Below are 25,127 nucleotides of genomic sequence, written 5' to 3'. Positions count from 1 at the left end.
GGGTGAAGTGGTCCAAAGTCTGTAAGCTTACCTTAATTCGCCTGGTTTCTGGCTCAGCAATGACTCCGACAGATTTTAAAGCTAGATCTCCTATACTGCGAGTCATAGCCAATCTCCCATTTACATGTGGTTGGCCCAGACTATTCCATGAAACAAATCCTCCACATTTCTTAATCCTATTAAATGCAAGTAAAACAAAATCTTTAAAAGATGAAACAGAATGTGAAATACATCAAAATTTATCAATGCACAGTGAACCACATGGATTCAAAATTCTACTCTATTATTTTCATAAAGAATTACCTTTCCCTCTCATCCTTTCTTTCTGGAGTGTGGTCCTCAGTCAACCGCTTATGTTTTCCCTTACGACAAAGAATTGCTCGGCTATCACCCACATTTGCCACCACAAGCTCAATACTATCACGTAAAAGAGCCACTGTGGCAGTTGTCCCAGAGGTAAGGAAGGAGGCTAAAATCATCAAAAATAATTTAAATTAGTCCCTAAAAGTATGGAGTATGCAATCTAATTTGAAAGCATTGAAATAAATACTTGAGTGTGATCAAAATTATTGCTAAATAAGCAGGTATGTCAACATAAAGGCTTAGTTAGCATGCAGGTATTAAAATGCAATTAAGCTAGAGAATGGGTATTATCTTTAGTTAACAGGGCTCAATGCTCAACTTAGATCATGCAATGACTGAAAATAGCTTTTAAGCTTTAACAAAACCTCTATAAAAGCTTTAGCTGATGCATGGTCAGTTTGAGAATACTAATTATATTTGGATTAGTTTCCAGTTAGCATCAAGCCTTGTTGCAACAATTATGTAGAATCAACTAGAAAGATAAATCTAGACAGTAAGATTAACACCAAGTAATGGTCAATTAAGAACTGTATACTAAATAGCAGGTATTTTTCATTGCTATCTGCACATTTTAGAAGGGAATCCCTTGCAAAAACTTCAACTCAGTTTCAAATAACAACTTCATGAATCATAACCAGGCCTAAAAATGTTTTTCCTCATTGAAAACAGATGTCAGATTTCTTAAGTCATTGCATCAAAGCTTTCTCATCTTAGGGCTTTTTCCTTCCCAGTGAGCTATGAAATTAATAATTGTTTTTCCCCTTCACTACTTCCACTACCAGTGTCAGATTCAGACGAAAATCGACATTGGCTCTATCAGAAAAGTCAAGTTGGGTAAATTCACAAAGGCTGGTGCTGAAATTTAGTTTCACATCAAATCCTCTGCTACAAGTTAGTCAGGATAATCAAAAGGGAACAATGCATACTGCATGTTGCAGAAACCCAGGAGGTCTTCTACTAATAAAGGCCTTTCAAAACTTTTCACTCGAAAGGTAAAAATAACAAGAATGATAAATACCTTTGAAAATAGTATCCCCATACACACTCCTAATTATTTTAATAATTAATGAGTATATGCAAAAACCCAAATAAAAAATTGGAAATGAGAACTTGATCAGAAATTAATTCCAATATAGGAGAGCAACTTGCACTCATATGGGTGCTGTTATTGTGGTAACTTGCCTAGTCAGTGGATTTTTGTGGAGCAGCTTATCTGTGGGGAAGGGGGGGAGAATCACTTTGTGTAAGAGGTGACTATTCTTTTACATGTTACAAATAGTCCTACGTTTATAATACAGCTAAATTGTATTAAAGACGACTTTATTTCCCTAGTAACTGTGAAAAGGGTTCTCAGAAAGCAGAAGAATACACCTTAAATTTAGTCTGAGCTGCTCAAATTAGAGTAATTACTAATTTAAACTGAACTTACTATTTTGATTAGTGTCCTTATACTTCGGAAAACATTCAAATAAATCAACTATGATATATTGTCTTATACCGAAAACCAGTGTGTAATAGTGTTTTGACTAGCTCAGAACTTTCATGAAAGAATGCAAAAGTGCTTGCCACAGACTGAAGATAATTCCCCAGAAATATATAATTCTGTTGCAAATTCTCCTTGATCAGCAACTTCTGCTCAGATACCAGTCCAAGGAGATTCCTTGCATCCAACATTGATGACTTCCTTCAGTGGGTTGAGCAACCACTTTGGCCCAGAATCTCCTGCCAATAGCAAGCCAACACTCATCTTTGACTTCAATGCTAACTTACAATTTGATTTCTGTGATTCTCTCAATGCAAACTTGAGCTCCAAAAGAGCCTCAACCCTTATTGGTCGAGCCTCCGGTGAATACAGTCATGGAATATGGGTGGGATTGATAACAAGTCGACAACCATAACAAACGAAGAAAACACTGACATTAACTAAACCATGCCTCAACCTAATAAACATTGAATACTTTTTTTTTTTTAAATCAGCATTCAAAAGAATCAGAACTACTGATTTTGATTTAAAATCTTTGCATTTAGATCATGGAAACATTTTCAGACAATTTACCAAGAAGCAAACACTGAACTACAATGTCCAATCCATGCTTAAGGGAATAAAAGACAAAGTGCTGGAATATCTCAGCAGGTCAGGCAGTATCTCTGGAGAACATGGATACGTGATGCTTATGAGTTGGGGTCCTTCCCAACCCAAAATCTCACCCGCTCACTTTCTCGAGAGATGCTGCTGACCCGCTGAGTTACTCCAGCACTTTGTCTTTTTTGTAAACCAGCATCTGCAGTTCCTTGTTTCCCCAATGCTGCTGTCTCCACGAATGCTATTATTCTTTCCATTTTATTTCCTTACTCTCATCTCCAAATGCTGGTTATTTTTAGTACTGCCAACTAAACAACTTGGATCTGATTCCAATCAAGACATTCTGTATTCTCATTTCTACGACTCTCTGCACCCAAAAATGCAAATCTTCACTTTTCTAGTTTCCTGAGCCATTAACGAAGTTCTCTCCCCACAGAAGATGCTCAACATGCTTCAAGCATTTTCTGATCCAAATTTCCAACATTTGGAGTTTTTTGTAATAACGAAGAGTAAAAGTTTAAAACATTTTACTACATGCTAACAATCGAAACAAACAAGCATGCTATTCCATGTGTGTAAAATAATGGAGGCTGCTGTTTGGTCTAATGCCGGCTGCAAGAGTAATCGCATCAATCCCAATTCCCACTCCTTATTTCCCTCTAGTCCTGCAATAATTCCTCACTGATTCTTTTGAGACTTATTCCTTGTTAGGGGAAATCACGATTAAAGTTGACAGAGGCATTGAGGTTTTGCAAGGGTTTTTAAAATACAGCGTAATGAGGGATTCTACCTGAATTGTTCCCTCATTGCTCTATAATGCAAACTGTTTGATCTCATAGTTTGCGCATTAATTTTTGTATTTAAAGGTTTCACACAGCTTATTTTCAACCTGTTACTCTTGATTTAGTGGAAAAATACCCGCTTTAAATAGTATACAAAAATTTACTCCAAGAACACTAATTAAACTCCTTTACCTGCATTTAAATTCATAATTCCTGCAGACTTTGATAGAGAATTAAATTTAATAGCTGCAAGGATTAAAAAGCAATTCTGTATCCATCTAACTACACAAGATTACAAATTCTAAAAACTTAAAACATTTATTAACAAATTTTCCTTGTTAAACATTACTACATTACTAGTTTCTTCAACAGGACTGAACACTCACTGGAGCAGATTTTATTGCATGTCATCTCTACTAATGGGACAAAGAGGATGTAAGGGACCTTCCAGTAGTCCAGACTAGGAACCGCTGGACTCCTTCACCTGGCAGTAAAAGGGAGCAGTTCTCCTTCCACTGAAGCCCAAGTGTCCAGGGCCTCCAGTTCTAGAGCCGCTGGTGCTGCACAACAGACCAGGTACAGACACTGCTATAGATAACATGTACACAGAGGCAAATAGGAAATTTACGCAGGGATGTCCAAACAATAACTGCAGCACTGGAAATATAACAACTGGAGCTGGATGAAAATTTTTGTTTGCAATGTGAAATTATGCCAAACATTACTTGTATTTTCACTGGGTACACAGAGCAGGTTTGTGCAAAATCAAAAATGGTGTTAATTCTCAAATATTGAATTTGGATTTCCATCTTCCAATCCCTCAAGTCTTAAAATACCAAAAACAATTTTTTTAACCTAAATTTCACCTGTAGCTCTTAAAAGATATTATCCAGTGTTACAGAGCAACAATAGAGCATGGCAGAACTATAGGCAAATGTCAAATCATGCCACAACATCTTTGCAGTATCTGAAGATTTCTAATTTATGCTACTATAGAATACCACAATGATACTGTTAAACTTGGAAACATTACAACTGCGTGGCCTGACAAATACATTGTCCATAATACCATAACATACTTTGCATGATTTCAGCAATGTAGTTTACTGCAGATTTTAACCATGAGGTTTGAGGTACAGGCTGTTCCAGAACAGAATCACTAAGGATTAAACCCACTAATAGAATGTCTAGTATTATCTAAAATTGAGCATAATCCAATGAGCACAAGTTCAAAGGTTTCCAGAACAGAGTTTATGGAAAGGCAGATTGTTTCAAGAAACAAAAATGAAAAGGCATCCGAAAATAGTTAAGTTCACCCGCAATATTAGATATAACCAAGTGAATCTTTAGAGCACAAAATCATGAAACTGGTTGCTAACTATACAGAGTTTTGATTATTCTCTTACGATCATGAAATACGAGAATCCATGTTTATCAGGTCAGTTATAAACTCAGTTTGGAATGGGGATAAATGTGTAACTAGGCAGAGGGGCAAGTCCAGGTACCTTAGCAGAGGCAGGTACAAAGTCAAGAGTAGAGAATAAGAGTCTGTGATGGTCCAAGGAGGACAAAAGCCATTCAGGAGCAGGTATGATCAAGAATCAAGGGAAGGGGTAGGAAGGGACCAATATTAATCACTGCATGCAATTTTTTTTAACCCTTCTTCGGCCTCTGACTCTGCACTTGACCTCCAAAATGCTTGCTACCAGAGTGGAGCTTATCTACAGGATTAATGAGCTCTATCGAACAGAGTACAATCCTGACTTCACTCCTCTGCACACACATTTCTCTGTTTGATGGTTGTCTAGAATTAACCATAATTACACATAGCTACTGATCTATACTTTAACTACACAAATAAAAAGAAAATCATGTCCATTTCTTCAGATCAAGCCACGAAACATTGTACATTTCGAGTTAATGTCTTCACAGGGCCGTACAGAGCTGTTGAAATTTGACATCCATTTGGCTCAATGGTTTTTCAGGGACAAATGTAAATATTAATTAAGTAAACCAGCTCATGCTACAAACTGTTATTCCAAATTGATTATTGGGGTGCCGAAATAAATATTTTAAAAAGACTGCTTGTTCTTCATTAAAGTGATCTTTCGCTGTAACTTATTTCAATTCAAAATCTATCATGATCTATCAGATCTATCATGTATGATGAATAGATCTATCAGATCTATCAGGTATGAATATTCTTTCCTTGCCTACTGCACCTATACCACAATTTGCTCAGCTAATAGTCCGATAGACTCAGATTGATTTTAGTCAAGATTGGCAGTGGCCAAATTGAAAGCAAAGTTATCTTTCCCCCCGTTGTATGTTCTGGAGCAGTCTGTTCTCAATAGGCAAATACACATCATAAACATTAAAACACAGAAACGGTTTGCATGCAATAGTGACTGAAAGCGAAATATTTAAATTACATTAATGCAATACCTTGTATTCAATACATAGCTTTAAGTTTCAAATTTGGATACAGCAATCACATATGCAACAGTTTTTAAATTGTGCTGCAGGATTAAAATGTTCTTTCAACTGTTCAATTATACAAGTTTATCATTCGAAATAGAACACCATACTCTAATTAGCTGCAGTCATCAGGTAATGTTTTGTGATTTTTTTTCCCACTAAGTTTTGCAGCTTAATTATTAGTTGGATTTGTGTTAATGAATTTGAAGAAATATGCATTTAAAAAATCTATATAGCATTTGAACTGGCAAACAACCCATTGTAAGATTTGACGCTAATGTTGATCTTTTATTAATGTAGGCAATCTATTATTCATTAGCGAGCTGTATATTGCTGTTGTATTACAATCAAGTGCTGGGGGTAAGGGAGGGGATGCAATGTTTTTGTTCATTTAAAAAAAATTAAGAGTTTCAAACTAGGGGATAAGGCACAAATCTTAGAACACTATTCGCAATTTTTAGCCCAAGACGAAAACTTTGGCTTGCGATAGTGCTGTAGAACTACCAAACATTTACAGTATGAAAACAAGAGACTGCAGATGCTGGAATCTGGAGCAAAAGAACGCTGGGGAGGTGGGGGGGGGGGGGGAATCAGTGGAGCAAGTAATGGAAAAAGGTTCAAACCTACATTTCCGGTTGAGATCTCTGCATTAGCACTTATTTTGCATTTATTATACTCTATCAATGGATGGAATCTTCTGTAAACTATTGTTATATAATTTATCAACTTTTAGTATTTAAAATAATTGGTGGAGCTTTCATACTTCAAGAATTGAGGTGGAATAAGCTCTCATTGAACAGACACCATTCTTTACTTTCCACTTAAGTTTTAGTTTTGAGAGATCTACATCTTTGAGAGATTTATTCACAAAATGCTGGAGTAACTCAGCAGGTCAGGCAGCATCTCGGGAGAGAAGGAATGGGCGACGTTTCGGGTCCCGAAACGTCGCCCATTCCTTCTCTCCCGAGATGCTGCCTGACCTGCTGAGTTACTCCAGCATTTTGTGAATAAATACCTTCGATTTGTACCAGCATCTGCAGTTATTTTCTTATACATCTTTGAGAGATGTCTTCTTGTTTGATTGAGGGAAACATTACAGTTAAAACCAATCTTCTACAAGTTATAGCCATATGTAGAAAACATAATTGTTCCCCCCCTCAAGTCTTCTTTATGGAATGGAGTAAAATTTCTAACAAAGAATAAGATTCAGCGATTTACCTTGGTCAGCTGAAAATCTAACCAGCCTAATCCCATTTTCTGGTAATGGATACAGAGTCCTGCAAGTTAAGGCTTTTCAACTACAGGTCTATGTACATTTTAAATTATTAGGATTTCTGCCTCTACTTGCCTTTCAGGCCACACAACTATTTCACCAGTTAGACTGACCAATCCGAGATAATGCAGTTTTCTACCAGATATTTTTATTACATCAATCACATCCAACAGTGAATGAATAAGATAGACACAAAATGCTGGAGTAATTCAGCGGGACAGACAGTATCTCCGGATAAAAGGAATGGGTGACGTTTCGGATCGAGACCCTTCTTCAGACTGTCTGCAAAATCCATTGGGTGTCAAGGAAACAAGCTGCATTACTCAGAGAAATTGATCTTCTATTTACTGCATCTGCACAGATCAATGAATGAATGAGACAAAAGCAAAAAGGAACATTGTTGTAGACGTTAACCTGGACTCATAGTAATAGGCCCGATTTTAAACCAACACATTCTTTGGGGCTCAAGACATCAAATGCACGAAATAGTTAACAATAATTGACCCCCAAGCTAGTTGGCCATTTAGCAAGATCATGACCAAACCTCCATCGTGAACACCAGGCATTTTAAATGGACCGTAAACTGAAATAATGCCTCTTCACCCCACAAATGGATCAAAAAGATTACAGGACTTTATTAAAGCAAACAGAAAAACCGTATAGTATTGTATTCAACCAATATGTGGTTTAAAAAAAAAAAACTTGCCTCAAAACTCCTATCGGCTTCCAACCTCCACCTTAAATCTATGCTCTCCAGTATTTGATATTTCCATAAATACACATTGGTAGGTCAACCAAACAGAGAGCTTCAAATTCCTGGATATTAACATCTCAGATTACCTGTCCTGGGCCAAGCACATAGATGTAATCATGAAGGCAGCACGCTAGTGCCTTTACTTACTTAGTAGAAAGAGACTTGACATGTATCCAAAGGAGTTTCCCAAAACAGGATATGAATAGTCGAACCAAAGAAGGGAACATACTGGACTTTGTGTTGGGAAATTATCCTGGCCAGATGACTGGAGTTTCAGTGAAATGGCATTTTGGGGATAGTGATCATGGCTGATCTATCTCTCCCACCTAACCCCATTCTCCTTCCTTCTCTCCATAACCTCTGACACCTGTACTAATCAAGAAACTATCTATCTCTGCCTTAAAAATATCCACTGATGGCCTCCCAAGCCTTCTGTGGCAAAGAATTCCACAGATTCACCACCCTCTGACTAAATAAATTTCTCCTCGTCTCCTTCCTAAAAGAATGTCCTTTAATTCTGAGGCTATGACCTCTAATCCTACTCTCCCACAACGAAAACCTGACGACAAAAGCAGCTGACCAACTAAAGCAAATTTAAACTTGAACTCCCTGACTTCTAACAGCCTGCTACATTCCATTTATAGGTTGGTACTAGCATTCTTTCTGAATAAGCTATGTATAAATAAGCCACATGCAGCAAGTGAAACTGTTAATGAAAAATACACAATGATGAAATCATGTCCATGGAATCCAAGCTAGCTCACTTAGATGGTGCATATAGAATATTTGAAACAGAAGACATTTGCCCTCTATCTCAGAAAAATCTTTTTTGTTATGCATGCTTAATACTATTTTCAAATACAGTGGGAAAGCAGTACTGTTGAACATGACCTTTACTGAAGCAGGATGCCAATAAAGTATTTGGATGGTAGGGATTGCCGCATTTCACACTTTTCCTCTGTCACGCACTGCAGATAAACTAGCTTCTTATATTGTTGACAGCTCTTGTTGGAGAAACTAAATGTCAATTTCAAGTTGTACATCGAGCTTGCCCATTAAAGCTAGACCAAGATTGACAGAAAGATTGCCTTCAGAGCAACCTGAATATCAGGCCAAAACAAGGTTAGAGCCAATTTATTCAAAAGAAGGCAAAGTAAACAAGGGAATATTGAATGGACACCTGCCCCCCCCCCCCCCCCCCCCCCCCAAACATCAGAGATTTAGGCTGACCATGTGTCAAATTTTGCATCACGCTCGTAGCACTGGTGTGTGGGTACCATTGGATTAGTCGTGTGTATTAATGGTAAACTATCTTAATTTCACAGGTCAGTGAGCTGGAAACCTTGGGTGATGTTTCTTGGCTCTTTTTTGGGGGTTGTGTAATGGCTTCATATCTACATTCCAACCCGGCTCCTGAAAAGTGACAAGACTAAGAAATATCACGGCAGTGTCCATTCCAATCACCTATGAGGAAGTGGGATTTTAATGAAAATAAAGCAAACATTAGGACCAGTCTGTGTCTTAATTTTGTGGTCTGTCCAAAATGCTTACAACTTATAGGCTGATATTTTTCAATAGGTTATATGAGCACACATAATGCACAGTATTCACTTCCTCGCCCCATACTGGAATCCCACACAGAGCCTAAGACTCCGGCTCCATCCTGCAATTTTACCTTGCCAGAGGCATCTTGCCATTTAGGAGTCTGTCTGTCATTAAAATTCAAAGTAGTTGGACTGCCAAATCATAGGAGTAATCTGTCAATGAAAAGGAAGAAGATTTTGGTTCCACACATGCAGTGAAGAACCAATTTTGTTGGTAGACAAGCAGTCAAGGTAAACAATTTGGAAACAAGATAAACTACTGTTCAGATAATGCAGCCTAGTAAATGGTAGGATACTGAGTAGTGTACAGAAGCTAAAGTATCCTTTCCACAACTGCAAAAGTAGCGATGCAGATGAGTAATCTGGTTGAGAAGGCCTAAAAATTGGGAAGTTAAACAAGCACTTTATTATATACTAAGACCACAATTTACAGTGTGCAGAGTTCTAGTCAGCACACCACATTGGAAGGGGGTGGGGGGGGGGAGAGGGGGTGGGGAGGAGAGGGGGTGGGAGAGGAGAGGGGGTGGGAGAGGAGAGGGGGTGGGGGAGGAGAGGGGGTGGGAGAGGAGAGGGGGTGGGGGAGGAGAGGGGGTGGGGGAGGAGAGGGGGTGGGGGAGGAGAGGGGGTGGGGGGGACAGGGTTGGATGCTAGACCAATGCAGGAGAGGCTTTGGGCCCACGGCTCGCTCGAGCCGCAGCGCTGGCAGAATGAGGCCAAGGTGAGTGGCACCCTCTCCCCTTCCCTTTCCCTGTCCCCCCTCACCCGCCCACGACCCCGTGGGACACTTCCTGCCCGGCAAAGGGCTTCGTCAGTTGGAGAGGGTTGCCGGGCACTAGGATTGTCAGTTGGGGGAAGGTTGCCCTAGAGGAGGCCCGCAGGAGAGATTTGGACCCAACGGGTCCACCTCAGTTTAGTTAACATCAAATTTTCGATGGGATGAATTTAACTAACTGACTGCAGAAACTTTGGCTCATTCTTCACTTTTGTTTTCAATTTTCTCTCCTGACCAGTGAACCAGTTTTCACATCTCTGCAGAGTTCATGGCACACCAGAACATCTGAAGTTAAGCAGCATATGTTAACTTCAAGTACAAAAGACTGACTTGTGAATTAAATAATTAGAATTAGAATTTCAGTTGGTACATTATTGAAATTCTATACCAAAATGAATTCATATTCAGTTACATGAAAATAGATCCCATTTTGATAAGAGACTGAATAAATAATTCATTATTATGACAAAGTGAAATGTATCATTTGAAAAGTTTCTGAACAAATTTCTGTTATAAATCAAATTGCTTTCAAATACATCCCTGCAGTTGTAAATAAATACTTTAAAATACCATCCATGAAGCAAATTTTACATCCAACATTAAATGAAACAGAGACTCCAAATTATTTTAGCATTTTGTATTTCTCAGGTCGTAGTTTAATCCTCAATTGGAAAATCAAGATGGATGTAGGTGGAATTAATTAATACTAGACCAAGTGGACCCATTGGACCCATTCCTCGTGGGGTTTCCATTGTGACCCGGGAAAGTCGCATTTTTTCTTTAAAATAAATTGCTTAAAAAATAAAAAAAAGAATCACAATGAAATAAAGATCCTATGTAAAATAAAGTGTTGAGCCCATTCCTCGTAGGGTTTCCATTGTGACTTAGGAAAATCGTGTTTCTTCTTTAAAATAAATTGAGATTTATTTATTTTTTAAAAAGCAATTTATTTTAAAGAACCCAAGTCACAATGGAAACCCTACGAGGAATGAGCCCAACGCTTTATTTTACATAGGATCATTAATTCATTGAGATTTATTTAATTTTTTTAAAAAAGCAATGAAATAAATATTCTATGTAAAATAAAGAGGCCGAGATGGGTCCGAGGTCTTTCCCAAAAATGGCCGCCCGGGCGGGGAGTATCTACCAGGGCCGTGGGCGGGCGAGGGGGGACAGGGAAGGGGAGAGGGTGCCACTCACCTCGGCCCCGTGGCACCAGTGCTGCAACCAGAGTGAGCCGTGGACCCAAAGCCTCTCCTGTATTGGTCAAGCACCCTCACTGCCCGCCCGCCGCCCCCCCCCCCCTTCATTAAAATAAATTGGGGTTTTTTTAATGAAATGAATCTCAAGGAAATAAAGATCCTATGTAAAATAAAGAGATCGAGTGGGAGGTTGTAGCCAATCAACGGACTCCACATGGGGGAGAACGGCAGGAGCAAATCAAGACTAGCCAGCGACCAATCAGAGTGGGGTGTGTTAGCGCTCCCCCCACGTGGGGATGCGGGCCAATCGGGCATCAAGCAGGAGGTCGCAGCCAATCAATGGACCCCACGTGGGGGTGAGCGGCAGGAGCAAATCAGGATGCGTCGGCGACCAATCAGACCAGGGAGCGCTGTCCCAATCAGACCAGGTCCCATTGTGACGTTGCACGCTGAACATGGCAAGAAATCCGTTTGAAAAGTAACCTTTAAACTCTAAAATGTCTCTAACTTTAAAAATATAAGACCAATTTGTACGAATCTTGTTTTGAAAGGTCCCCAGGACAATGGTGATTAAGGTGCTGCTAAAATTGTGGTGCTATCGTGTACCGATTTGGCTGTAGTTCAATCACCAAATCTCAAATACACGCGCTAAACATGGTAAGAAATCGGTTTAAAAGGACATTTTTAAACTTTAAAATCTCTCTAACTTTAAAAATATAACACCAATTTAAATGAAACTTGTTGTAAAATGTGGCCAGGACAATGGTGATTAAGGTGGTGCTAAAATTGTGGCGCTATCGTTTACTATCTTTGGCTGTAGTTCAGTCACCAAATCTCAGATGTGTATATATATTTGCTATATATATATATATATATATATTTGCAAGATCACAGAGTTTTAGTAATATAATTATATATATTTTTAAAAAATTTTAAAAATAAAATATATATATATACACTAGACCAAGTGGACCCGTTGGGCCCATTCCTCGTAGAGGGGGGACAGGGAATGGGATAGGGTGTCACTGAGCAAGCCCTGGACCCAAAGCCTCTCCTGTATTGGTGTAGCACTCTCAACCCCCCCCATTCAATCCCCATTATCCCCCCTCTGACCCACTCCATCCCCCTACCCACCCCCACTTGCCCCTTCCCTGCCCCCACCCCCACTTTTTAACTGAATGCAGGAGAAAGACACAAAATGCTGGAGTAACTTAGCGGGTCAGGCAGCATCTCTGGAGAAAATAGGTGACATTTTGGGTCAGAATCCTTCAGACTGAATGCAGGATTTGCTTCATGGTAGGAAGCAGAAGATGTTTTTTCCAGGCTGGAAGTCTGTGACTGGTGGCACATCTCAGGGATCTATGCTGGATCCATTGTCAATTGTCATCTATATCAACGATTTTGATGAGAAGATACAAAGTATGATTAACAAGGTTAACACTAAAGTAGATAGTATTTTAGACAGTGAAGTATGAGGTTTTGAATTTTGGAAAATCAAACTATGGCAGGTCCTTCAGTGAACAGTAAGGATCTGAAGACTGTTGTAAAGCAGAGAAATCAGGAATCAATGAGTACTATTTCCCGGAAAGTGGAATCACTAATAGTGTGGTGAAGAAGGCTTTTGGCATACTGGCCTTCAAGAGCCAGGGAATCGCATACAAGCGTCTTGTATTATTTAACAGTTGTACAAAATGCTGACAAGGCCACACTTGGAGTATTGTGTTCAGTTTTGTTCACCCTGCTATAGGAAAGATGCTATTAAGCTGAAATGACTGCAGAGAAGATTTAATGAGGATGCTGCCAAATCTCAAAGGCTTGAGCCTTCAATGAGGTTGGGCAGGATAGAACTTTACTCCTTAGAGCATAAGATTCTGAGGGTTGGCATTAGAGAATCGTGTGGGGATTAGTTAGGGTTAATGCAGTGTCTTTTTCCCTAGGGTAGGAATAGGAATCAAGAGGCAATGTTTTCCACACAGAGGGTGGTGGGTTTATAGAATTACCTGCCAATAGTAGTAGTAGAGGCAGATACAATAGCAACCTTTAAAATACATTTAGATAGATACATGGATTGGAAAGGTTTAGAAGGATATGGGTCAAATGTGATTAACTTAGGAAGGGCATCTTGGATCTTGGTTGGCATTTTCCCCGCAGTATAAATACCCAGAGAATTGGCATTAAGACATTAGTTGTTACTGCAGAAAGATGAAAGTGATCAAGTTGGTCAGAGGAGCGGCACCTGAAGGAGTGCGGGGATTGGCTGAACAATTAAATTGGGAAACTGGTAAGTTAGCTAATTAATCAATTAGTCAATTTAACAGCTAATATAAGCAAGGCTTGCTCTAGGGGAGTGGCCTGGTTGAGGGAAGTGCCTTGGTGAGAAAAGTGTGAGTCTTCGGTCGGGAGGCTGAGGACGAGGCCACGCCAAAAGTTACAAGAAAATGACAGGTAAGCTGATTCAGTATGATGTTTGCAGGATGTGGGAGGTCAGGGACACCGATGGTACCTCTGGCTGTTACAAATGTGGTAAGTATGTCCAGGGTCAGCTCCTGAAGGATTGTTTTGGGGAACTGGAGAGCCAACTGGATGACCTCTGGATCATCCGAGAAAATGAGATGTTCCTGGACAAGACCTTCAGTGAGATTGTTACACCGAAGGTAAAGAAGAGAGAAGGTGGGTGAAGGTGAGAAAGGGAAGGAAGCTTGGAGTTCAAGAGACCCAGGGGGTTGTACCTCTTAAACAGGTTCACCCACTTGGAAGCTGTCAGGACAGAAGGCACTGTCAGTCTGAATGGCGAACAAGTCTGCGAGACAAAATGTGGTGCTGACCCAAAGCCAAAGAGACAGGCAGAGCTGTGGCAGTAGGGAACTCCATCGCAAGAGATACAGACAGGGTTTCTGTGGCAACAAGCGGGATTCAAGGATGGTGTGTTGCCTCCCTGGTGCCAGGATCCAGGACGTCATGGACCGAATGCAGTGCATCCTCAAGGGTGAAGGTGATCAGCCGGAAGTGGTAGTGCTTGTCGGCACAAATGACGTCGGGAAGAAGAGGAAAGATATTCTGCAGCGTGACTTTGGAGAGCTCGAAAGGCGGCTAGAAAACAGTATCTCCAGGGTGGTTATCTCCGGGTTGCTTCCAGTTCCTCGTGCTGGTGAGGGCAGGAACAGGGAGATAAGGGATCTAACTGTGTGGCTGAGGAGCTGGGATCTGTTTTGGGATAAGGGTGAATTGTACAAGAGGGATGGGTTGCACCTCAACAGGCGGGGGACCAGCATTCTGGCAGGCAGGTTTGCCGCTGCTACACGAGTGGTTTTAAACTAAATAGTGGGGGGGTGTTTCAAATGGGATAATCAAGGATGGAGTTAAAGGGAAATAGAGTATAGGAAAAGTTAAGAAAGACGCCAGAATTGACGGGACAGAAAGCTCACGAAGAAATAGAGAATGGCCAAGTGTAATAGGAATCGAATGAAAGGTGAGATGAGCAAAGGATTCAAAGTATGAAAAATGAATGCGAAGTATAAGAAATAAAGTGGATAAACTTGAGGCTCAGTTAAGAGATTGGTAGATATGACATTGGGGATTACAGAGATGTGGCTACAGAAGGATCAGGATTGGTAACTGAATATTCAGGGTTTTACGTCACATAGAAAGAACAGGCAGGTGGGCAGAGGAGGTGGAGTAGCTCTGTTGGTGAGGGATGGAATTCAGTCCCTTGCGAGGAGTGACATAGGGACTGACGATGTAGAGTCACTGTAGATAGAGTTGAGAAATTGTAACAGTAAGAAGACACTAATGGGACCCCCAAACAATAGCCCGGATATAGGGTATAAGTTGCAGCAGGAGTTAATACTGGCATGTAACAAAGGTAATGCCACTGTGGTTATGGGGGATTTCACTATGCAGGTAGACTGGGAAAATCTGGTTGGTTCTGGACCCCAAGAGATGGATTCTTCGAGCAGCTTGTACTAGAGCCAACCAGAGAGAAGGCAATTCTGGATTTAGTGTTTGCCCAATGAACCAGATTTAATAAGGGAACTCAAGGTAACGGAAACGCTTGGAAGTAGTGGCCATAATATGATTAGTTTTAATCTGCAATTTGAGAGGGAGTAGGTTAAACCAGGAATGTCAGTGTTGCAGTTGAACAAAGGGGACTAAGAAGGCATGAGAGAGGAGCTGGCCAAGGTCGAATGGAAAAGGATCCTAGCAAGAATGACGGTGGAACAGCAATGGCAGGAATTTCTGGGCATAATCCAGAAGATGCAGGATCATTTCATTTCAAAGAGGAAGAAAGATTCTACGGGGAGTAAGAGGCAACCGTGGCTGACAAGGGAAGTTAGAGATGGAATAAAACTAAAAGAAAAGATGTATAACATAGTAAAGAGTAGCGGGAAGCCAGAGGATTGGCCAACTTTCAAAGGACACAGAAGGTAGAAAAAAGGGTAATAAGGGCTGAAAAGATGAGGTACGAAGCGAAGCTGGCCAAGAATATAAAGGACAGTTAAAGCTTCTTCGGGGATGTTAAGAGAAAAAGATTAGTAAAGACATGTGGGTCCCTTGAAGGCAGAAACGGGTGAAATTATTATGGGTAACAAGGAAATGGCATTAGAGTTGAACAGGTACTTTGGATCTGTCTTCACTAAGGAAGACACAAACAATCTCCCAGATATAGTAGAGGACAGAGGATCTAGGGAGACAGAGGAACTGATAGAAATTTGCATTGGGTGAGAAATAATATTGGGTAGACTGATGGGACTGAAGGCTGATAAATCCGCCGGGCCTGATGGTCTGCATCCCAGGGTATTCGAGGAGGTGGCGCTAGAAATTGTGGACGCATTGGTGATCATTTTCCGACGTTCAATAGATTCAGGATCAGGATTGGAGGGTACCGAATATTATCCCACATTTCACGAAAGGAGCGAGAGAGAAAACGGAATTATAGACTAGTTAGCCTGACATCGGTGGTGGGGATGATGCAGGAGTCAATTATTAAAGAGGTAATAATGGCACATTTGGATAGCAGTAAAAGGATTGGTCCAAGGGGATTTATGAAGGGGAAATCCTGCTTGACTAATCTTCTGCGTTTTTTTGAGAATGTGACAAGTAAAATGGATGAAGGAGAACCAGTAGATGTAGTGTATCTAGACTTTCAGAAAGCCTTTGATAAGGTCCCACACGGGAGGTTGGTGTGCAAAATTAGAGTACATGGTATTGAGGGTAGGGTATTGACATGGATAGATAATTGGTTGGCAGACTGGAAGCAAAAAGTAGGAATAAATGGGTCCTTTTCAGAATGGCAGGCAGTGGCAAGTGGCCTGCCACAAGGCTCTGTGCTGGGGCCGCAACTATTTACAGTATGTATTAATGATTTGGATGATAGAATTAGAAGTAACACTAGCAAGGTTGCGGATGACACAAAGCTGGGTGGCAGTGTGGACTGTGAGGAGGATGTTAGGAGGTTACAGGGTGACTTGGACAGGTTGAGTGAGTGGGCAAATGCAGTATAATGTAGATAAATGTGAGGTTACCACTTTGGCGGCAAAAACAGAGGCACATTATTATCTCAATGGTGTCAGATTAGGTAAAGGGGAAGTGCAATGAGACCTTGGTGTCCTTGTACTGAAAGTCACCGAAAGTAAGTGTGCAGGTACAGACCGCAGTGAAGAAAGCTAATGGCATGTTGGAGAATGGCGAGAGGATTTGAGTATAGGATCAAGGAGATCCTTCTGCAGTTGTATAAGGCCCTAGTGAGACCACATCTGGAGTATTGTGTGCAGGTTTGGTCTCCTAATTTGAGATAGAACGTCTTTGCTATTGAGGCAATGCAGCGTAGGTTCACGAGGTTAATCCCTGGGATGGAGGGACTATCATATGAGGAAAGATTGGAAAGACTGGGCTTGTATTCACTGGAGTTTAGAAGGACGAGAGGGGATTTTATAGAGACGTATAAAATTATTAAAGGACTGGACAAGCTAGATGCAGGAAGAATGTTCCCAATGTTGGGGGAGTCCAGAACCAGGGGCCACAGTCTAAGAATAAAGGGGAAGCCATTTAATACTGAGGTGAAAATAAACTTTTTCACCCAGAGAGTTGTGAATTTGTGGAATTCTTTGCCACAGAAGGCAGTGGACGCCAATTCACTGGATGAATTTATAAGAGAGTTGGATAGAGCTCTCGGGGCTAGTGGAATCAAGGGATATGGGGAGAAGGCAGGCACAGGTTACTGATTGTGGTTGATCAGCCATGATCACAATGAATTGTGGTGCTGGCTCGAAGGGCCAAATGGCCTCCTCCTGCACATATTTTCTATTAAAATGTGATTCAGTCGAAAGCAAAAAGATTTTAACTAATGACATTTCAATCCTACAGCACAACTATTTAACTTTGTTAATTCCAATGCATTAAATCTTTCACTTTAGTTGCATAATCTTAAGTTTCATTTACAACATTAATATTTAAGAACTATAAATAACAAACAATAACCCTAAACTGGCAAGCATTACTGGTCACCTTATCATACACGTGTGGTATTAAAATTGATGTTTCTGATATTTGTATTTTCCCCAACGACACTAGAGCACTTTGAAATAATTTATGCTTCATCAATGCATCAATAAATGCTTTTAACATTTGCTATAACAACTCATGTCAACTAAATCATTCTTACTAGAAGGCTTTCAATAAAAAGATACCTACCATTTTTAGATAAATGAACTTGTCTTGCAAATTCCTTGTCTGTCTCATAAAATGCTTTAGTCAGCACAATCTCTAGATCTTCCTCACGCGAAAGGCATTTCCTAAATAAGAAACAATGAAACTTGTAAATCATACTTTAGTGTGACTTAAAATTTAAACAAATGGCACAATCCAGTACTCAGTACCAAAACAATAAGTGTAAAAAAAAAAGCAATGTGACATCATGTTTAACTCTGATATTAAATTATGCAATTGCATGGAATTTTCTTCAACTTCAGCGACATCTGAAGTCTTTTTCAGAGTGCAAGTTGGGAAATGCAGTAGGAATTTGCACACCGAATGTTGCAATGGAAAGTAGATCATGTTTTTTGTGACATTCAGAACATTTCAAAACACTATTCCTCAAAATGTGCTGCTGCCCTATCATTCTAAATTTAAGAAATTCAGCTGCCAACTGAATTTTGCACACATTTTTTAAAGGGGAATTAATATTGTTCATGGTATAATATACTATACACAGAGCCTTAAATTATTTTAAATGTATCAATTTTATATTAATGCAGTCTAATGGTAGGTGCATCTTCAGTTATCTATCTCAAAAAGTGGAAAATTAACTGATGATGAAACTCAAAGCATGTTGGCAAGCTTTCACAAGTTGCACAATAATCTCATCATGCTGCAAAACTGTTTAAAACAAAACCTCCAAGTTCATCTATTTATTAAAAAGATAGGGAATTTCATAAATGCCAAGTCCCTGCACATTATGGGAGATGCTATGCCATCCATTGAAAGCATCAATTGGTAGCTTGGCTAAGTGCAAACATTTGTCTCAAAGTCAGAAGGTTGTAAGATTAAACCCACTCCAGACTTTGCCATGTAATCAAAAATGCCACTGCACAGTACAACAGTGACATGTTGTGGATATTAATCCAAGCCTGGTAACAAATGCTCATAAGTACCCAGAAAGCCAAGTAATATCTGTAGAAAGAGAAACCAGGTTTAAGATCCTTCATCCGACTTGATTCTCGTTCCAGATTCCAGCATTTACAGGTTTATTTGTTTGCCAAACAAGCCTGTTATTCTTAATAAGGTTATTCCACCTTTTCAAAATAATCTCTCTTCCAACCCTCTGCTAACCAACAACATTCCTCTAATTATTTGCATTAGAAACATTCTCATGAATTCTGACCACTCTTATCTCATTAAAAATATTTCTATACAGCAAGGTCATTTTTCTTGGTAGGACCTTGTTGTATACAAATTAGCTGCTTTCTTTGCCTACCTTACATTAGCAACAATGAAAATACGTTGTACGGCCACTGAGTGTAATGGATTGCCCTTGAGGACAAGAAAGTCACTATGCAAATTTTTTCTTCACTTTTAAAAACACTGAAGTAACATGCAGGTCAAGAGATAAAATTAAATTTACCTCCTAAATAAAATTACAAAATAGAATGTATTCCACATTCAGTAAAGAAATGATTAGGGATATGAAATGCCTATTTCTGATCCCAAATGCAGTTCAGTTACACACGGTGGGGTCAATACATTTCACACTCCAGAAAATTGGATGACAAATGTTATAATCCTAATATCCAATACCACAACTCACACTATTTTTGACTGAAACTGGAACCAACCCAGTCTCAACATTATGAATATTCTAAAGATCACGGAAAATGTAAGTGAAGATAAAAATGTACAAATAGATAAAAGTAAAATCAAAGGAAGGATGTCTTTAAAAAAAAAAGATCTAATTTTCTAAAGCAAGATCTGCAATTGCTAGTGAAAAATTGAATTGGTTACTCAGAGGAAAAAAATTCACTGGTAATAAGAATTTATATTGGAACGTTAAAATCACCTACATATACTGCCCCAAAATGCTGCAAAGTAATCTTCAAGTAAGCTGTGTAGGAAGAACTGCAAATGCTGGTTTAAATCAAAGATGTTTCGAGACCCTTCTTCAGACTGATTAAGTAAGCTGTGTTCGCTTAAACAAGATAACTACCACAAGAATTAATAATACTGTCAGTAAAGGTCTGCTACAGAAATATTTATGAGTGCATTTAAAAAAAGTGACAAATGAATCTATGACATGCTCACTGAAAATGATCTGCAGATCCCTGGTCAGGCAAGAAAGCAAAAACTGGATTGAAGGCATGACTGCAGAATGAAAGGTATCCACCCAATAAGAATCTGACACTTAAAACAAGACGATACCGGAGACTAAAGCAAACTTTTAAGAACAGGTGGAACCCATCCTACATTACTCACGGTTGATCCAAAATCAACTCCATTTATCTGCCTTTTTCTAAATATGTCCCCGTGTTTCACAATTTGCTTCCGAATGGTCCAAATCCAATTTGAAAATCAGATCCATAGTTTCTTCCTTCCAGTGAAGTTGGTGTCTCTTCATCAACCAAATCATGTGTCATAAATACCTCAATTGTATCAATTTTAGTCAGATTATTGATTTGTTTGAACGATGAACATTTCAGGATGTTCAGTCCATTTGCTGTTAGAGCATACTGTGCCTGCCTGAAGACTGTTGGGGGGGGGCGAGCAGAATCAGCCTAGGGTATGGGTGTCACTCCATTCCACCTAACATTCCAAACTTGACAGCCACATACAAATTTATCTTAAATGATGCACACTATATATTCCTTCCCCCCCTACAGAATGTTGGAATAACGAACGCTTCAAACACTATCCTCTCCATAAAGCCGTTTTTAAAAATATATCTCATGCCATTTTTAACAAAATAACATTGAACTATAAACCGTACTTATGTTCACTTGCAAGGATTGAATTATGAATATTTTGAATGACAACTATATTTTCTAATAATAAATTACATGAACATCCCAAATTAATGGCTTACAAACTAAAATATCTGAAGAGATACATACACAATATACTTTGCCATGTATTTGTCACAAAAATCAGCTGCCGCTGTTCCACCATGTCCATCATATACTGCAAAATACATCACGTTATCAGTCAGCATTCCAATATTGAAACGGTCCTCATTTTCTTTGCGTTGGCCTATTTGAGTAACACACCCAACTTTTCCCAGGCTAACATTTGGAATGGGTTTGCCATATTTTATGCTTGGTGGAAGCAGAATTGGTTCATCGATGCGGTTGTCCCAAATACCAAAAGAATCCCAAGGTGTTAGACGGCCACCGCCATCTACATCAAACCGAGATGACCTTCGATCACCAGTTGTAGTATGGTAAAGAACCACCAGGCGTTTTTCGTCCTGAAGCAGCTTGAAGGTCAACAGTCCTCGTCTTCTCACTTGAAAGCCACCAGATCTACACAAGGTGATTAGTACAGCTGTTGACATAACTTAATGCACAGAAATCAGCCAAGAAGAAAGATTGAGATGAACAAAAAAGATTTCTTTCAGTTTGGATGACCAATTTCAAATATCTGAGGAATCCAGAGGTTTTCTGCAATAAGAAGCAAACAAAAACACAATTAACAATAAGAATAGAAATAGACAGTCATTTTAGAGGGGGCATCACCTAACTCCTCAAGTCAATTCAGGAATTGTGCCATGGTGCAGACAGTTGTCTAATATAAAAAAACGGAATTCTTCTATTCCTACAGGGGCACATCATTCACTTTAAGAAACAAAACGATTACCTTCACGTCTTAAGTGTCAAGAAGCAAATACAAATTGTAAACTTAGTACAAGGGAACCAAATGTGTGTACATCAACTAAGATCACACTGGCCTGCCAACAAATCTAGGGCTTATTTATTTTGTAAAGGGGGAAATGGGGGGACACATTGGATCAGTTTAAGCTTTTGTCCACACTATTCCACAATATGTAAGCATCTTGCTGGAGAAGGGGGTTCGCAGGTGCTGTCTGCACTCCATGACATCCTTTCTCGGGGGTGAAAGGACGAAGATGGGGAGTTAGCTGCAGAAGGGGGCGGGGATGTCGAGAGGCCCCACACGAGGGGCAAAGGAGCAGCAGACGATACGTGGAGGTGCCGCCAAATTGTGTGATGGGGGTGCGGGTGGAAATATGAAGTAAAGTGGGTTGGGGGGGGGGGGGGAAAAAGTGGGTTGGGGGTGGAAGATGAAGCAAAAGATGGAGTTACACGGTCCGCCCTGGGCAATCTAAGCTTTCCTGCAACACCTCTGGAGTCGGGAAACAGCGTCGAAACATCTCGCTGCCTGCATGCCTGCCTCCCAGCAGCCGCCACTGCCACCGCTTCACCACCACCACCTGGACGCCGCCGCTTCACCACCACCCCGCCACCACCAGGACGACGTCGCCACTGCACCACCACCACCTGGACCCCGCTACCACTACCAGTTTACTACCACCACCACTACTACTACTACCACTACCTGGACCCCACTACCATTACCAGTTTACCACCACCACCATTACTACCACCACTACCACCACCTGGACCCCTCTACCACTAACTACCACTACCGGTTTACCACCACCTGGACCCCACTACCATTACCAGTTTACCACCACTACTACTACTATTACTACTGCTACCTCTACCACCACCTGGACCCCACTACAATTACCAGTTTACCACCACTACTACTACTACTACTACTACTATTACTACTGCTACCACTACCACCACCTGGACCCCGCTACCACTAACTACCACTACCAGTTTACCACCACCTGGACCCTGCTACCATTACCAGTTTACCACCACTACTACTACTACTACTACTATTACTACTACTACCACTACCACCACCTGGACCCCGCTACCATTTCCAGTTTACCACTACCTGGACCCCGCTACCATTACCACTACTACCTGGACCCCGCTACCATTACCACCACTACTACCTGGAACTCGCTACCATTACCACCACTACTACCTGGACCCCACTACCATTACCACTAGTTCCTGGACCCCGCTACCATTACTACCACTAGTTCCTGGACCCCGCTACCATTACTACCACCACTACCTGGACCCCGCTACCATTACCACTACCACCTGGACCCTGCTACCATTACCATTACTACTACCTGGACCCCGCTACCATCACTATTACCTGGACCCCGCTACCATTACCATTACTATTACCTGGACCCCGCTACCGTTACCACCACCCACCACCTGGACCCCGCTACCATTACCACTCGTACCTGGACCCCGCTACCATTACCACCACCACCACCTGGACCCCGCTACCATTACCACCTGTACCCCGCTACCATTACCACCTGGACCCCGCTACCATTACTACCACCACTACCACCACCACTACCTGGACCCCGCTACCATTACTACCACCACCATTAATACCACCACCATTACCTGGACCCCGCTACCATTACCACCACCACCACTACCTGGACCCCCCTAACATTACCACCACTACCTGGACCCCGCTACCATTACCACTCGTACCTGGACCCCGCTACCATTACCACCACCACTACTACTACTACCTGGACCCCGCTACTATTTTCACCACCACTACCTGGACCCCGCTACCATCACCATCATTACTACCTGGACCCCGCTACCATCACCATCATTACTACCTGGACCCCGCTACCATTACTACCTGGACCCCGCTACCATCACCACCATTACTACCTGGACCCCGCTACCATCACCATCATTACTACCTGGACCCCGCTACCATTACTACCTGGACCCCGCTACCATCACCATCATTACTACCTGGACCCCGCTACCATCACCATCATTACTACCTGGACCCCGCTACCATTACTACCTGGACCCCGCTACCATCACCACCATTACTACCTGGACGCCGCCGACGGTGGCGCCGCCAAACCCCCCGCGCGCAGCTTCGGTTGAGGGGCGGTGGCCGGGCGCTGACTGACGTCCGGGCCCGTCCAATGGCAGGGCCAAGCCAACGCGGGCGGGCACGTCAGGAGCCAACCAGACACCACGGTGGGCGGGACTTCCCGCCCTGCCCCTCTGTCCCCCCCCCCCCCCCCCGCCCCTGTGGAAACCCGGAGCGTGAAGATCACGGACCTCTGGAAGTGAACCAGCGGGAGAGAAGCGACAAGATCAAAATATCCATTCAGAAATGTGACCGCCTCGGTAACAGTCGTGATTGACGACCGTCAAGGGAAGAGCGGGCAGCGTTGTCCGTGGAGACGGTGCTGCAAGCTGGGCTCCGTCAGCGCGCCGCAGCCACAGCCACAGGGACATCCACTTGGCATTGATTGTTTAACGCCGGCTATTCCACAACACTAACAACGATTTAGCATGAGACGGGAACGAAAAAAAGGCCAAAATCAACTAACAACAGCAATTGCACTTCCAATCCGCACACTGCAATGCTTCTTGCGTGCTGCTGCAATCAAATGCATTTTGCAACCATGCCTTGCAACCCTCTCTTCCCCTTTCTGCGGTATTTTATCTTTAAAAAGCGTCTCCATTTGCACGCATCTTGCACAGACTTTGTTTGCAGCCTACCTTTACCCCCTGCGCGATGTTGTCGATGGTGTTTATTCTTATGGAAACGATTCGCACCAGACGATCGAGAGAAACGTCATGACCCTGGCGCAACGACAAAAACTGTTGTGATTACATGACTCTCGCTCTCTTGTCTTTCTCCCTTGCAATGGGGCGTTGTACCAGGCGCTCATTCCAATTCGTCAACTTTGCAACCAATAACATAACCATGCTTGCAAACGATGCCTGCACTGCATGCATCATGATACCTTACACTTCAACAGAAAGGTTAACCTTCATGTGAGGCCTTACATGTCAATTTTGCTAAACACTAGGATTATATTTTTATATTAATTTACAGCATTGTCTTTCCTTAAAAGAAACGAACAGCTGAAATCTAAGGAATTTTGCTGCATTGAACTCCTTTAAGGTTAAAGGCTACAATATGAAGCTAACGGCACAACATATAATCGCTTGATTCAATTTGCCTCACCTGATAGTTTGCACGGAGAGTTCACAATATCACTGGTCTTGATCCTCTATTTCTTTCTAAGCTGCCACATCGCTACATCTATGACGTTCTACTACCATTAAATCGATTAGCCGAGCCGCGTCTCCAAATGCAGAGTTCATTTTGTACTCCCTCAAATCCAAGGGAAATTTCCATTCGAAGGTTGAACAAACAT

The 25,127-nt window shown here is 41.3% G+C and overlaps 1 protein-coding gene across 5 annotated transcripts in view; it reads right to left on the bottom strand.

Annotated features, from left to right (window-relative positions):
• ppm1kb (protein phosphatase, Mg2+/Mn2+ dependent 1Kb) overlaps positions 1-24,621 on the bottom strand; it is a 31,090-nt gene extending 6,469 nt beyond the window's left edge. Inside the window, exons 1-6 of one of the 5 annotated variants that reach the window (XM_078403543.1) lie at positions 24,463-24,621; positions 20,911-21,456; positions 18,002-18,102; positions 3,421-3,474; positions 304-469; positions 32-176 (exon numbers count right to left, since the gene is read on the bottom strand). In XM_078403543.1, coding sequence (XP_078259669.1) covers positions 32-176; positions 304-469; positions 3,421-3,474; positions 18,002-18,102; positions 20,911-21,350 — 906 coding nt within the window. In that variant the 5' untranslated portion in view covers positions 21,351-21,456; positions 24,463-24,621. Of the gene's footprint in view, positions 1-31; positions 177-303; positions 470-3,420; positions 3,475-18,001; positions 18,103-20,910; positions 21,457-22,154; positions 23,131-23,781; positions 23,867-24,015; positions 24,119-24,462 lie in introns of those variants that run through there. The other 4 variants (XM_078403572.1, XM_078403561.1, XM_078403552.1 and 1 more) reach the window with 4 other exon arrangements.
• Between the last annotated feature and the right edge of the window lie 506 nt (positions 24,622-25,127).

This window comes from Rhinoraja longicauda, chromosome 1 (genome assembly GCF_053455715.1).
Source record: "Rhinoraja longicauda isolate Sanriku21f chromosome 1, sRhiLon1.1, whole genome shotgun sequence".
Taxonomy (NCBI): Eukaryota; Metazoa; Chordata; class Chondrichthyes; order Rajiformes; family Arhynchobatidae; genus Rhinoraja; species Rhinoraja longicauda.
Note: the sequence above shows the minus strand (reverse complement) of the source record. Positions and strands in the feature narration are given on the sequence as shown.